The sequence below is a fragment of the Neolamprologus multifasciatus genome, chromosome 6, assembly GCF_963576455.1.
Source record: "Neolamprologus multifasciatus chromosome 6, fNeoMul1.2, whole genome shotgun sequence".
Classification (NCBI taxonomy): domain Eukaryota; kingdom Metazoa; phylum Chordata; class Actinopteri; order Cichliformes; family Cichlidae; genus Neolamprologus; species Neolamprologus multifasciatus.
In genome coordinates this window covers 34,559,706-34,574,134 of record NC_140444.1, presented here as the reverse complement: position 1 = coordinate 34,574,134, position 14,429 = coordinate 34,559,706, and the positions used below count along the sequence as shown (strand labels likewise).

General features: G+C 39.1%; 3 protein-coding genes across 3 annotated transcripts; 2 read left to right on the top strand and 1 right to left on the bottom strand.

Annotated features, from left to right (window-relative positions):
• Positions 1-1,688: 1,688 nt before the first annotated feature.
• LOC146517472 (persephin) lies at positions 1,689-4,073 on the top strand. Its single transcript, XM_085164403.1, has 2 exons — positions 1,689-2,760; positions 2,882-4,073. The coding sequence occupies exons 1-2, from the start codon at positions 2,682-2,684 to the stop codon at positions 3,346-3,348; spliced, it is 546 nt and encodes a 181-aa protein (XP_085020529.1). The 5' UTR covers positions 1,689-2,681; the 3' UTR covers positions 3,349-4,073.
• On the bottom strand, positions 4,058-8,846 carry wdr83 (WD repeat domain containing 83). Its single transcript, XM_085164365.1, has 10 exons — positions 8,700-8,846; positions 8,066-8,178; positions 7,701-7,821; positions 7,492-7,597; positions 7,278-7,326; positions 6,992-7,118; positions 6,777-6,844; positions 6,518-6,626; positions 5,961-6,075; positions 4,058-4,968 (listed from the first exon to the last, which is right to left on the bottom strand). Exons 2-10 carry the CDS (start codon positions 8,166-8,168, stop codon positions 4,813-4,815), a joined length of 954 nt encoding a protein of 317 aa, XP_085020491.1. The 5' UTR covers positions 8,169-8,178; positions 8,700-8,846; the 3' UTR covers positions 4,058-4,812.
• Positions 8,847-8,926: 80 nt separating this feature from the next.
• Positions 8,927-12,162, top strand: wdr83os (WD repeat domain 83 opposite strand). Its single transcript, XM_085164402.1, has 4 exons — positions 8,927-9,100; positions 9,587-9,692; positions 10,734-10,831; positions 11,770-12,162. The coding sequence occupies exons 1-4, from the start codon at positions 9,051-9,053 to the stop codon at positions 11,834-11,836; spliced, it is 321 nt and encodes a 106-aa protein (XP_085020528.1). The 5' UTR covers positions 8,927-9,050; the 3' UTR covers positions 11,837-12,162.
• The last annotated feature ends 2,267 nt before the right edge of the window (positions 12,163-14,429 follow it).

Below are 14,429 nucleotides of genomic sequence, written 5' to 3'. Positions count from 1 at the left end.
TAAAGAATTACAAAAGATAAGACGTGCAAATCGTGCTGTGCTGACAGCAAGAATTACAACACAGCAATCACCAGAAAGTACATTAGTTTTACTGAGTCTTCTTAATATTAGAGGTCTGGCTTCAATCCTTTGGACAAAATGAGTGTGTCCAAAGAGATTTTAAGTGTATTTATTACTGCATTAAACAGCACCAGATCTCATCTATTATACTACTGTTGATATGAATTACTGAGGACTCATCCCTAAGTCTTGAACTAATAATGGCCCACAAAAATTATGGCCAGGAATTTCAATAATTCTTTCAAGGATCAGGCTTTGAAGCCTGAGTAAATTTCTCGATTGAATGAAAAATGAGTATATTTTTAAATAAGCTCTTAAAGGTTAAAAGCCTTGTCTATTCATCGAAGACTCAGGCAAATGTAATAATATATAATATAAAATAATATCATATTTTTTGCTCCTCCTGAACTGACTGTTACAAGTTTACAGTAATCATTTTGTCGTCTTCTCGTTTAATTTCTCTATAGGTAGAAGTCACCACATTTAAACTAGATTTGGTTTAATTCTGTTTTTAAACATTTAAACGCTCACATAAAAACAGAGAGTACAGACTGTCCTGCGGGAAGTAATAAAATCGAAACACAAGGACATTATGTAAACTCCTTATCTGCTAATTCTGTGTAAAAGCACTCAAAATGTTTCCTCCTGACCTGCTCACAATAACTTTAGTGCATTGGGTCTGTGCACATTTTTACTGTGCAATGAAAACTTACAGGCCTTTTTCTTCACCTTATGTTTTTCAGAGCATTTCTGAATGCTCACAACTTCCTTAGTGCAGGTTGACGGGATATTTTAAATATAATGCTGTCATTCATTTGGGATTTTCATGGCATTAACTCTCTTAACCTCATATTAAACATTTACCAAGTGTTTAAATATGACCATGTTCGTATTAGAAAACAATTTGGATACAATATGAGCCTTGTGTCATAAAAAGGAGACCTTTTTATAAGATGTTGCTGTTTAGACCAGCCACTTATCCCAAAAGGTGATATGACCCTTCAAAGTTTAGTCAAAAAATTTGCAGAATTAGGAGAAAACATCCAAATTAACAACGCCTGTCTCTGTTACTCTATGTCACGGATACTAGGTTTGCTAGTGAAACTACAACATATCCCATCCCCAAGTTATCTCCAATGCATCCATTCGAGTATCAAAGTCTATGAATAATAGATAGAAAGCACTTAAAAGCATAGCAGAAGATGCTTGTATGAGTGGGTATAAATGAGGCAAGATGTATAAAGTGCTTTGAGTCCTCAGGTAGAGTAAAAAGTGCTGTATAAGAACCAGTTTATTTACTTTTTTTTTTTCAGTGCTGGATTTTTGAGATAATGAGGGCTTGAAAATGCAGGCCTGAACAAGGCAACTTCAAAGTGGCACATCTAAACATACTCCTATATACTGTACTGTATGTAAATAATCCTTGGATTTAGATACAATTTTTTAGGGTTCATTAAATTCGCTAAATTTGCTTTAGCCCAGAGAATATGATATATATATATATACTTTCCGAAGCGTTAGAGCACAGGCTTTCCACATCACCTCAGTCCATCTCTAATAATGGATGTCCCAAGCAGAATATCTTTAGTGAGAAGCACAGAGAAAGGCCAAAATAAGTTCACAAAGTTTGGTAACTTACAAATGAATTTGAGCTGATTGCATATATTCAGAATGATAAAGATCATTTGCTAAATAAGGACCGATCGGGCGTTCGCCCTGCGTGCGGCTGGCAGAAACTGCCCCCAAATACGAACTTTGATAAAAACGTGAAATTCCAATAGCACTGCCTGTTTGGGCCCTATAACTGTTACATAATCCACATTCTACATATTCCACTTGTCAGCCACACATTGCTGGTGAAATCCCTCAATTTACAGACCAGCTCAAGAGAAGTCACCCAATGTGGAATGTCTGTTGAAGCCCTGTTATGTTCTAATTATAGCCTCCCCTTGTTATTCTTAATGTGTTTCACATTTTCATGTCTCTTGCATTGAATCAAGAAGCAGAACATAAGAGGGCCCAAATATGAGACATTCCACAATGACTCAGTAGGCCTTTTTTATTTCTCAGCCCTTAACACTTCTCATGCATTTCCTCCATTGGTTATTCCCTGTATTCATGTTTGGATAAGTTACTATCTATGAATGTTTGACTATTTGCTTGTCTGCATATCTACTGATTCACACAGTCGCACATACCTCTCAGCATTACCAAAGTGACATCACTGTCCACCACTGAGGAGCTTTTAAGAAGCCCTGAGCCTTTGGGAATCCATATTGCTAGGGGCCAGCATCCTCTGGAAAAACATCTGGGAGAATCTCAACAATAAACCAGTGATTTACATCAATTAGATAATCCCAACAGGACAAATTCTGGGTCAAGCGCCCGCCTGCCCTCCTACGCTCCCTGTCAGGCTCAGGTGAGTAGGATAGTCTGTTGGCAAGTAACGGGTTAGTGTCTGTCTCCCCGCTACACCTCCTTGCCTCATCCCTTCACCCCCCCTTATCTCCTGGGGCTATATATTGGAGGTCGCGACTCGTCTGCATCTTAGGCATCACTCGCAGACATACAAACCCACCCCACTTTGATCGACAGCGAAAAACGAAGACCAGAACATAGAGATGAGGTCCCTGTTGAAGTTTGTGGTGATTCTTTTCTGCATCGAGAGGGGACAAGGCCACTTGCTGAGATCGCTGATTGGTAAGTGAAGACTCAAGTGACGGTTGGAACCGATGACTTTTCGCTTTGAGGATGTGAAAATTAAAGTAAATATAGTTGTAAGTGGGTTTATCAGTTGTATAAATGACTTTGTCTTTTCCAGATCTGAAACGACAGACCGCGTCTGCACACATTTCTCCAGATGAGGACAAAAGGAACAGTTATTCAGCTGTGGAAAACAGCCACATGGAAGCTTCTGGAGTCGGACCATCTTTGAATCCCATCGTACCGATCCCAGTTCGATCACGCCGCTCAGCTCTGGACTCCCAGTGCGGCCTCCACTCCATCCTGCTGCAGGTTCGGGACCTGGGGCTGGGCTACGACTCAGATGAGACTATTTTATTCAAGTATTGCAGCGGCACGTGTCCCCGTGCGCGCTCCAACCACGACCTCACCCTCACCAACCTGCTGCTCACTGGACTTCTCTCCAGCCCAGTGCCCGGGGAGCTGTGGCACAATGCACCCTGCTGCAGGCCCACCCACCACGAGGACGTGGCCTTTCTTGATAACTCGCACCGATGGCATAAGGTGGAAAAGCTGTCAGCTGCCGGCTGCAGCTGCGTGGGCTAGATGGCTGAGAGTAAACGGGTACTGTAAAAGGGGGACATGAACTTGGTGAACATGTAATGTCTGTAAATGAATGAACTTTTGTTCTTTCGTGGTGTGCAGTTAATGAAGTGGAAATCAGTTCTTATGAAATGAGAAACTAAATAAGCTGAAAATAAGCTGTTTTCTTTATGACTTCTGGGTGAAAATATCAAAACTACTTAGCTGCCTTAAATGTTTGATTGCAGTTGCTGTTGTCATTGACTCAGTTTTAATGGCATGTCCGCTAATAATATGTATGGGGCATTAGAAGTTACCTGTTCAAAAGTGCATTGATCGTTTTTTGTCTTTTAATGAAAGCTTTACTATTTTATTATTGCTAACTGATTTTTGTTGTAAATATTTTCTGATCTAAAAGTAAACTAAGCTTAAGTGTCAACGCAATTCTTCAACAACAACTTGACCATTTTGTAAATACACTCATATGTATTTATTTAAACTCTTTGGTGCGATGTTGGGGTTGAATAACAGAACTGACATGTACAAAGCTGCGTAGACACGCCCGGTGGTTCGACAATCACTGCAGATTGCAGTGGACAGTTTTTTGTATGTAAGATAAAATGTATGTATGTAAGATAAGTTATTTATTTATTTGATACTTTTTTGTCATTCTCATTATATTTATTTTACAATTACAAATTACATTGCAAATCTACGATGTCCACAATCTCTGATAAAAATAAACTCTTGCTGACCACATCTGTATTTATGGGAGTTTTCTTAGTTGAAAAAGACACATGCAGTAAATGTGTTGGTGTAATTTACACAATGTTTATTATTGAAGGATTTTATATTAAAAAAAAAAAAAAGAATGGCACAAATACAAAAATCACTCATTTTGCAAGGTTGTCTGTTTAACTTGTGGATTGAAGTGGATTCACAATCACAATGTTTTTGTCTGTGAACCAAAGCCAAGTATTTTGTTTTTCTTTACTTTTTGCCTCTATATGATTTGGCTGGTTTGTTAAGGATTCACTTGTCTTCTCGTCAGACTGATTACAAATTAAGAATTTAGTTTACTGATGTAACTCAGCTTCAAACAAAAACAACTCTAATACTTTTTCAACTTTTTAAGAATTTCTTGTTAAGATTTTATTCAAGCTGAACCTTTTTCACTTTATTTATTTTTGAGTGGAGCACAGAAATAAAATTAAATGGAGAAACATTTCCATTTAGCTCTGATAAAAAGCTTGGTTTCTCAGGCATGTCCATTATCGCTGGGTGCACACCTAATCCCATTTGATTATTATGCCAGAGAACAGGTTCTCCTGGTAAGACTCACATAACAAACAATATAGTGATTACTCCAGCACCAAACCCAGTGTTTCCAGGCACAACATCTGGCTGTGGGAGGAACAGGTTTGTGCGCTTCTCTAAGGTCCGTAAGATAGACTGTATGTACAGACAGCAGGTTCTTGTTTTCACCCTCTACGTGGCTATCACATCCTCCTCCATCTCCTCTTGCTCTGCGCCCCACACTTGGACACGCCCCTCCATAGCTGTGAGGAGACGGGTCTCTGTAGGGTGGAAGGACAGGGACTGGACGACTGCTTTCCCCACCGGCAGCTTCAACGACAAAGACCCCTGAAAGTAAAACAAGCAAAAATGTTAGTTTGGATGCTAGACTGTATGCTTTTAGTAAAGAATTTCTGTGCGGGTTTGACAAACACCTCCACTATTCATTCTTCTGTCACAAAAATCACACAGGTTCTACATGATAATGATCTGCTGGGGGTTTGCACTGAGAACGCTCTATTTCCACCCACTGTGGTTCTGACTAACTCTTGCATGTCACCTATTATTTGAACAAGACATGCAATGACCATTTTTTGGACATTTTTTGACCATTGGTTGCCATCATTTTCTGTGAAAATCCAAAACATGTGTTTCTTATTCAATACTTCAGTGCTTCAATCCATCCCTGTGCTCTCATTTCCAAAAGTGGGCAACATTTTGGTGGCAATCAGATTAGCAAATTAGCTGAGATTAGCCAGCCTGCTGCTAAATTTATAATCCCAAAATATATCTGCATTAGCAGTAAGGCTAAAATAAGACACTTGGATGACCAAGTGGGAACTTAACCATCAGCGGAAATGTACAGTCAGGATTAGCAAGGCTAGTTGTGCATATTAAATCCACCTCTACGCAGTCTTTTTCCAGTAAAAAGTTAGCATACCAGCTAAAAAAATATTTTTCTTGAGCCTTTAAACTCACAGAGCTGATCTGGTAACTTAGCGGGCTATTTTGAAATTCAGTTCATCAGCTAATGCTACAAGCTAACCATCACTAGATTTGTGTAGCAAAGCTAGTTTACACTCTGTATCTTGCCTGCTTAAGATATCATTTATAAAATGAGACATATGTCTGGAAATGCTACATATTTATCTTCCCTGATTACTACACCTAACTGTGATACTAACAAATGATTACAGATGTAAAACCACATTGATGCAAAAGTGACTGACAGAATGCAGATGTTGTTCACTTTAATTACAGTGAACAACAACACAATTTAATAACAGTTGTTTTCTGCAGAGGCCCTTTAAGTACCCTTTGAAAATCAAATTCATAGTTACCTCCACCAGGTCCCAGCAGTAAACGTGTCCGTCCTCTGAGCAGCTCAGGACGTGGGTGTCTTTACTGGACAGGCAGCAATCCAATTTGTAGCCCTTCATCTTGTGTCCGGTATACCTATAAAAACAAATATATGATAAAATCACGAGTTAAAAAACTTATTTACATCAGTAAACCGTACCATTTAGAATCTTGTAATGATTCACTATAATTTAACTGCGCTCTGTGGGAAATTTCTAAATTTCATTTTATGTAATTTGGACCTGAGGTTATGTTAAATGTTGAGGTATCTCGAGTGATGTCATTCGGACATTACTCAAGAGCACAACCAACGGTCGCGAGGGACAAATGTATGTTCTCTGACAAGCTGATGGCTGGTTGCTGGCTGCTGCTGAGCGAAACTTGTTGCAAAGAAAATATTGCAACCAGTCAGCTTGTCAGGGAACAAGTTTTCAGATTTCAGTTAGTAACAAAAAAACAATACTTCTTGTATTGCTTTTACTTTATGAAGCCATAGTGGCAGCACATCACACTGTAAGTGAAAACAATCAGCACTCACTCTCCCAGCATTTCACCAGTGCTCTTGTCTAGAAGTCTGAGTGTTGAATCCAAGCTGGAGCTCAGGGTGCACTGACCATCTTGACTGAAACACACACAGGTAATAGGACCTGGAACGCAAAGATAAAAACACTTCAATGGTTTTATATTTTCAGTGAAACTGTTTTGCTACAAAAATGAGTATGTAACAGTAATATCTGCTGAGATTAAACTGTGTAAAAGTTTAATCTCAGCAGAGATTAGAGAGTTAGATTACTAACTGCTGATGAAGTCAACATGTAGCTGTCCCATTCTCAGGTCGTAGCGTCTCACTCTGCCGTCCACCGACCTAAAACACAAGATCATTATTATTATAAGCTGCCATAGCAAAAATGAACAAAACAGTTGAATAAACAAATCAAATCTCTGTTTTTAAATTGTGAAACTTTTAACATGCAGGTTGTTGTTTTTTTTCAACTATGTCTGAAGTGCTGACCCGGTGAGCAGCTCGTGTTGTGCCACCTTGAGGCTGCTGATGCTGTCCCGAGCTTCGTCTAGAACCTGGATTGGCTCATATCTTCTGGATCTGGTGTCCCAGCACCGAACCGTCCCGTCTATGGACCCTGAATGATGAGAATACATAAAAATGAAATGCAGTAAATACAAATGTAATAGTTCACACATTTGCTAAGCAAATACAAGAAATACTAAAAATAGTTCCATTAAAGCATGGAAACTTTGAGAATTTACAGATAACTGACTTTGACATAAAGCAGACTCACCAGACAATATGACTGTTGCCTCCTCATTAAACTGCACGCAGTTAACTTTCTGCAAAGGAAAATTTGAAAAGGAGACAGACAGTAAAAATATTACATAAAACAAGTACACAGGCACAAACAACAGTGCAGCCGCCATGAAAACATGCAGATGTTTTTCAAATGAAATACCACGATGCCCAAAGTGAAACACAGAGCTAAAAAGAGAAGGACCCACCCCGGCATGACCCCTGAGTTTGCGTGTGACCTGGCCAGTGGCAACGTCCCACAGAATCACCGTCTTATCTGAGCTACATGAGCAAATCTGGCTGTTGTCGTAGGACCTGTGCAAAGAGCCAACGAGAAAAGGTCATTCATTTATATTACTTCTGATCCTATATTCCTGAGACTAAAACCCTGTGGACAACCCCATGGTAATTCTCTCACCCATCTGCATCCAAAACCTCATATCCATGACCACTGTACGTCTTCAACAAGGTGCCTCGGCTCGTACTCCACAGTTTTAAAGACTTGTCACTGCCACAAGACAGCAGGTAGTTCCCATCAACTTAAAAGACATGGCACAGAGACAAACTGATATAAGTGGATAACTCAGAACTGAGAAATAGAGCTTACATACTTTGAACTAATGAAATATAGAACATATTCTATTGAGTTGAACTGAACTTGTAATATTTTATTATGCATATATACATTACAACCAGATTTAGCAATTGAGTCTGTTCAGTCTGTTCAGCCAGCAGCTGAACAGCCTCAATTTGAGGATATTTTTTGGGGGGGCTTTTTCTTACTGTTGAAGCGAACAGCCCTGACAGCTCCTTGCTGACAGTCTATGGTCCTGAGAAGATGTTGAGGAAGTTGAGGAGCCTGAGGTCTGGGCTGTGGAAATGCCATCACTTAACCTATGTTTAAAACACACAAACATTTTAGCTACCCACATTAACATCTTCTAAAATGAAAGTCAGAAGCAAGGTTGAGCAGTTTGGAGACAAAGTCAAAGAGCCAAAGCTGAGGTGGTTTAGACCATAGTATTGAACAAAGGATGTGGAGGTGCCAGGTGTGAGGAAAAGACGAAGACCACAGAGAAGACAAACTGATGATATGAAGGACATGCTGTGGCGATCCCAAACTGTTCCGAAAGTAGTAGTCTGCTGTAGATTTAACACAAGAGGTTTACACGGCTACAAAAATTTAAGCTAGTTACGAGTATGATATTACGGAGTATATGATATTCATACAGAAAGGACAGGTTTTTTATTAGCTTTCACAAAAGCACTACATACCAACAGAAGTATTTAAACTATTTAAGTTACATCACGGATACATTTTGGCAATTTCTCCTTATTCCGTGAATGACTGAAAAGTCCTCTCGACTAAAAGCAGTCAACTTTATTTACTTCTACGTAACTTATTTCGCTCACTTACTTTTACTAAGACACAGTTTCAGGGACGTGCCATGTTTGCATTCTTGATTAAAAGCAACGTTTCTGCTCAGTTTGTAGCTACAACCGGCTCCTTTAAATAATTTCTTCCATGTTTGTAGCACAGACACGCAATGCATCATGGGAACACTTATTCCCGTCATAATAAAAGCTCAAATAGCATTTACCGCTTTAATATTGGCCTATGGATTGAGTTAAGCTTTTATTTTTAAATACACCGGAAACGACTCTCTCTGTCGACTCCTTTCCTGAAGTAGCTGGTCAGCTGTCTGTCGGTTTTCGGTGTTTAAACTTATTTTCATTTGCTTACTGTAGGAAGACCTTGAAACATACTATGTCATCCAACAATATGGCAGACCCGAGGAGGCAAAATAAAATCTTAAGGTGGGCGTTTAATTCAGTAAACAAGTTTCTACGTTATAGAATAGAGCTAACAGCTAGCTAACCTATATCATTTATAATGAGTGAAGCCTAAAAGGATTAACTGGGCGAATTAGCTGTAGGACTTAATAAACACTGCTCTTGGTTGTTTAATTTTTCCATTACACAAAGTCGTCGTGACTAACCCAACCTGTTCCCATTTTGGTTTAACCGTTATTTACCATTGTGATTGTCATTGGGTCTCTTTTGAGTTAGCTGTCAGTCAGTAGCAGTTTTCATAAAGATGTACAATGGTTAACTAAGAAGTTGTTGTAAGGAAAATGATAACAGCTGCAAATCAAAAACAACCAGTACCAATAAATTAGGCAATAACTTGTAAAATGTGTGTTTATTTATTTAAAGTTAAGACCAGAGATTTTAACAGTGACCAAGAAACGGTAAGTTGCCCTTTTAGTTGTCTTTGGTTAAAATACGTTTGTGTTGTGACAGGTACAAACCTCCCAGCACAGAGACCAACCCGACACTGGAGGACCCCACACCTGACTACATGAACCTGCTCGGCATGATCTTCAGCATGTGTGGACTTATGCTCAAGGTGACACACACACACACCAAAACTCTGACTTCCATCTCCTTTGTTCTCTGCATGTTTGTGTGTCCACATAAACATGTGTTGCCCAGGAAGGATAGACCTTAGTCCCATTCATTCCATTTAGAAGATTAAAGGTAAACCTGCCTTTTTAGATGAAAGGATGAACAGCAGCTATTGACGTGACCACAAAGGACACGATGAGTGGAGAAAAAAAAAAAAAAGACGATGGAGCTGAAGTCATTCATTCAAGGTCCAAGGAGAACATTTTTATAACTGACTTTCTTTCAATCACCAACAGGCCATTTTTACGCTTTTTTAAGTCAAAATTTTTCGAAAGAGCATCTTAAATTTTAGGCAAATGCTGGGAATTATTGCATTTGGTGTTTTAAAGATGGTGTACAAACAGTGGCAACACCTAAAAACGTACTCTCTTGCTGTTTTCACATTTGCACTTAAGCGCTGAACTTTTGTACACATTACTCAAAGGATCCCTGTGTGAGAATGCAGCTTTCTGAATCAGTTGGAGCAGGCATTAAACACACTTTACTCTCTTCCAGCTCCTCAGTATATAAAACCTGTGGTCTTATTTTGAGCCCATGTGATTCATGTTCTCTCTGTTCCATTCTCTACTCAATACTGTAACCACGGATTTAGTGATTTAGAGGCTTGTTTGAAAACAGATTTCAGGACCACCCTTGGCTTCAGACTAGATTTTTCCTGGAATGCTGTTATCCTATTTGGACCTCTGTCCAAATAGGATAACAGATGCTCAACACAGCATAACCCCCACACGGGTTATGCTGTGTTAAGCATCTGTGTATGCTTTCTGTGATACGAGCACTTCCAGACCACATAATTGTTCCTCATGTACTTTATGTACCAGTTAAGAGCAATTTAGGAGCTGTGCTGTTAGATGCACCTCTATTTCTTTAGCAGATTTCAGCCTTGCAACTTCTTCACCTTTTTTTTTAAAAAAGGTGAAAAAGCTAATAAGCTCGTCAGAACATAAACAGTCTAAAGCTGACTCATGTGTTTGTGTTTCAGCTTAAGTGGTGCGCATGGATTGCAGTCTACTGCTCGTTCATCAGCTTTGCAAACTCCCGAAGCTCAGAAGACACCAAACAGATGATGAGCAGCTTCATGTGAGTGTACCATCCCATCTGTGGAAGCACTATAAAGACACTACGCAATGCATGTGTGGCAGTGCTTTGTATATTGTTTAATATTTATCAGTGTTTGATATAAAATTAAATTTTTTTGGCTCGAACTGGAACAAACTTAAACTATTTTTGTTAGTTCTTAGTTATAATGGCAAGTAAAATGAACAAATGTTTAGATTATAGGAGAGGATTTTGCATTTTTGAAATTGGAGTTTAGACCTATTGTCTTTCTGCAACTGCAAGTCCAGACAAGCCAGCTTTAATGTCCAAAAGCTTCTAAATGTGTGACCCCTCTAGGAGGTACGTTTGCCTATAAAAGAGCACTACAGTAGGGCACCTGTCCAGGCTTCACAGACAGATTTGCAATGAGGAAAACCTTGTCCATTGTCTGAATGACGTCGTATTAAAAATGAACCTAATGCACTCAAAGATTAGTAATGCAAAATGTTTGGCTCGGCAAATAATGTCGGACGACGAGTTAAAGGCACCAGCCTTGTGTGTGTGTAGAAGCTGGTTCAAGGCCAAATTTAGGACACTGGTATCCCTGTGTTATTAAATAACGCCAAGTGGCTATGCAGGATAAATGGACAGTGGAGGGCAAATATGACATTGAGGTTATCAGATGAAAATGGTCCCACGTGTGCGGGTGAATTTACGCCATCGAAGCTTCAAAAGGTTCAGGCACAAATTCTACTCTTTGCTGTGCTCAACTGCAGTATTTCATAATGCCCCAAGTATTCAGCAAAATAATACAATTAAAAGCAACAAGGGGTGTGTTTTTGTTTTGTAAGCAGTGTAACAATGAGTCATTTTAAAGAGCTCCTCTTTGCAGAAAAAGAGCAAAATTTTAACATGCCTTTAAAAACATAAATTTCACAGTTTTCATGATGGTTTGAGCCCATTTTCTGTGCTGTCTTCAGGCTGTCCATCTCAGCAGTTGTGATGTCGTATCTCCAGAACCCACAGCCAATGTCACCGCCATGGTAACCAAGGGCCAATCTCAGGAGAGAGCAGAAGTTAATTGTGGATGCAGGAGTGGGTGACGGCACATCTGACTGAATCCCCCGGCCATCTATGAGCATAAACAGAGACGAAGAAGAGCATAATGTAATAGAGAGAAAACAGACGAGCAGGAGAGCTAGACAGCAAGGACAGCTCTACGTCAAGATAGAAAGATAAAATATCTTGGACTTCTGTTATATCTTGGGTTGGTAAATATCTTGGGTTCTCTGTTTTTTCTGTTTTAAAACCTTTTCTAAGTCTTTTGCTTGTTCATGAACTGATGTTGTCAATAAAGTTGTACGGTTTTAAAAGGATCTGCTGGCTTTTATTACTCTGGAGGAAAAGTGTTAAGGATTTGCTTATATGACATTTAAATTGTTTACTTCGCCTTAAATAAATATTTTAACATACATCTCATTTTTGTGACGCTCGGGTACATTTGACAGGTCACAAAATAAATAACAGACTTTGACACCACCTATCAAGTTAATCTCTCCCCTATTTACAGTTTGGTTTATTCCACAAAGCCCTACTGAATCCTCCTGCGAATACTTGGATGTTACTGTATGCCAGTGTTTTGATGCGTGCTTAATTAACCAGGTATGCAAATCCCAGAAAGTCAATTCTGTACATTTGGATGTAGAGTTTCCAGTGGGAGATGCAAACGCTTCACCCAAAACTAAATCTGTCTGAACAGAGTCAACATTCTTGGATCTGCATGTCACTCACCCTTTCCACAACTGCTGACCGCATCTGCTTTAAACTTGTCAGGTACACAAGTGTTTGTTTGCCTTTCTGAACTCTCAGCCCTCTTAACCAAAAGTCTAACCATCATCAATAAGTTCTAAAACCCATCTTTAAGCTGTTGTTGGTCCCCAGATACTTCAAGGAATCCACCATCACTCCTGTCCCCAAGAAACCGGTGGATTCATGTCTTAAGGACCACCATCCTGCACCAGACAACACGAAGAACATGTCTGCTCTTCCATCCCTGACATGTTGGACCTTCTTCAATTTGCATGACCCATCAACGATGCCATCATGTTGGCAATATACACTGTGTTCACCCATCTGAACAAGGGGAATACGTATATAAGAATGCTCTTCACTGATTACAGCTCTGCATTCATCACCATCATTGCTCTGAACCTGCTTCCAGCAACTTCAAGTTCCTTGACATGAAAGCTACCAGGGGTCTCTCCTGGAACCTTTACAGACACTGTGGTCAGAAAGGCATGTCACTGTTTAAACTTTCTAAGGAGGCTTAGGAAGTTTGGTATGAACCCCCAATATTTCCTCAACCTTCTACAGGAGCACAATCGAGAGCCTGTTGAAGGCCTGTGTGACAGGTTGGTATGGGAGTTGATTTGCCAACAGTCAGAAATCACTACAGAGGGGTGCAGGTGGCAGACAACATCACTGGCAAGTGATGTAGCCATTACGGGCATTTTTCTCCAGCCGAGTGTGCGTGAGGCCCGCAGCTTTATCAAGTATCATAGTCACCCAACACATTAGGACTTTTTTAAATGTTATTTTTCTATGCTTTTTTCATGGTTTTTAAACTTACATTGCTATTTATCTGGTGATATTTTTAGATGCTGAGTGATTTGTTTTGTCTTGTCATACACATTTCATTATAATGTTGACCCAATGTTAACTTACATAGGACAAATAAAAATGAAACTGCAACTGAAAATACTAAGGTAGATTACTACATTTTAGCACTCATACAATTATATTAAAAACTGGAATTCATGGACCAGTTATATTCCTCCCACCAGCAAATGCATTTGCACCCAAGTCTTATGTAATATACACGTACAGACGTGTGTGACCAAAGAAATATGCTCACAATCGCACTTTCTCTTTATGAGGTATGGTGTTGAACAATTACCAAAAAATGTTTTTTTTTAAATTATTGCCAAAAATATCTTTTGGTGGTGAAAGTGATCTTGATTTTTGAACTATTGGACCATAAAATTCTAATCAGTCCTTCATAAAGTGGAAAAAACTCCCCCGAGCCTCTCAAGACCTATCACTTTACTATTAATAAGGCAGACAACCCAAAGGTATTCTCCTGCATATATATATACATATATATATATATATATATATATATATGCAGGAGAATATATATGTGTTCGTTTGTTACCTTGGTTATGTTCTTGACAGGATCTTTTGAAGGAATTCTGATCAAGCTTTGTAGGGCTGTGGAGTCAGGTCATGTTAACAGTTCATTAAAATTATGATGATTTATTGGTCAAAAATGGACAAACAGCCTTATAATTCAGAATGTAGATTCTTGTGTGGTGTGTCAACATATAAAAGTACCATATAAAGATTTAAAATATCATGTCACAGCTGACCTGTGACCTCTCCATCTATGTCAGTAGATTTATCTGAATCTCAAACTGATAATAATGCTATATAGAGCTGTTTAACACTATGTTTCTTACTGACATTGTTTGTACTGACAACATTTATGCATATAAGGAATGATATATGGAGATTCTAAATATCATGTCAGATTTGACTTCTGATCTCACCTTTACATTTCACATCTGCCTTTCTTTCAAGT

Bases quoted from the DNA above. Each gene is read 5' to 3' on its own strand.
- LOC146517472 (XM_085164403.1), top strand. From the start codon at position 2,682: ATGAGGTCCCTGTTGAAGTTTGTGGTGATTCTTTTCTGCATCGAGAGG. The intron at 2,761-2,881 runs GTAAGTGAAGAC...TGTCTTTTCCAG, and splicing joins CTTGCTGAGATCGCTGATTG to ATCTGAAACGACAGACCGCG.
- wdr83 (XM_085164365.1), bottom strand. From the start codon at position 8,168: ATGGCATTTCCACAGCCCAGACCTCAGGCTCCTCAACTTCCTCAACAT. The intron at 7,119-7,277 runs GTGAGTCTGCTT...CTCATCATTCAG, and splicing joins GGCAACAGTCATATTGTCTG to GGTCCATAGACGGGACGGTT. The intron at 6,627-6,776 runs GTTAGTAATCTA...TTTGCGTTCCAG, and splicing joins ACATGTTGACTTCATCAGCA to GTCCTATTACCTGTGTGTGT.
- wdr83os (XM_085164402.1), top strand. From the start codon at position 9,051: ATGTCATCCAACAATATGGCAGACCCGAGGAGGCAAAATAAAATCTTA. The intron at 9,101-9,586 runs GTGGGCGTTTAA...GTGTTGTGACAG, and splicing joins AGGCAAAATAAAATCTTAAG to GTACAAACCTCCCAGCACAG. The intron at 10,832-11,769 runs GTGAGTGTACCA...TGCTGTCTTCAG, and splicing joins CAGATGATGAGCAGCTTCAT to GCTGTCCATCTCAGCAGTTG.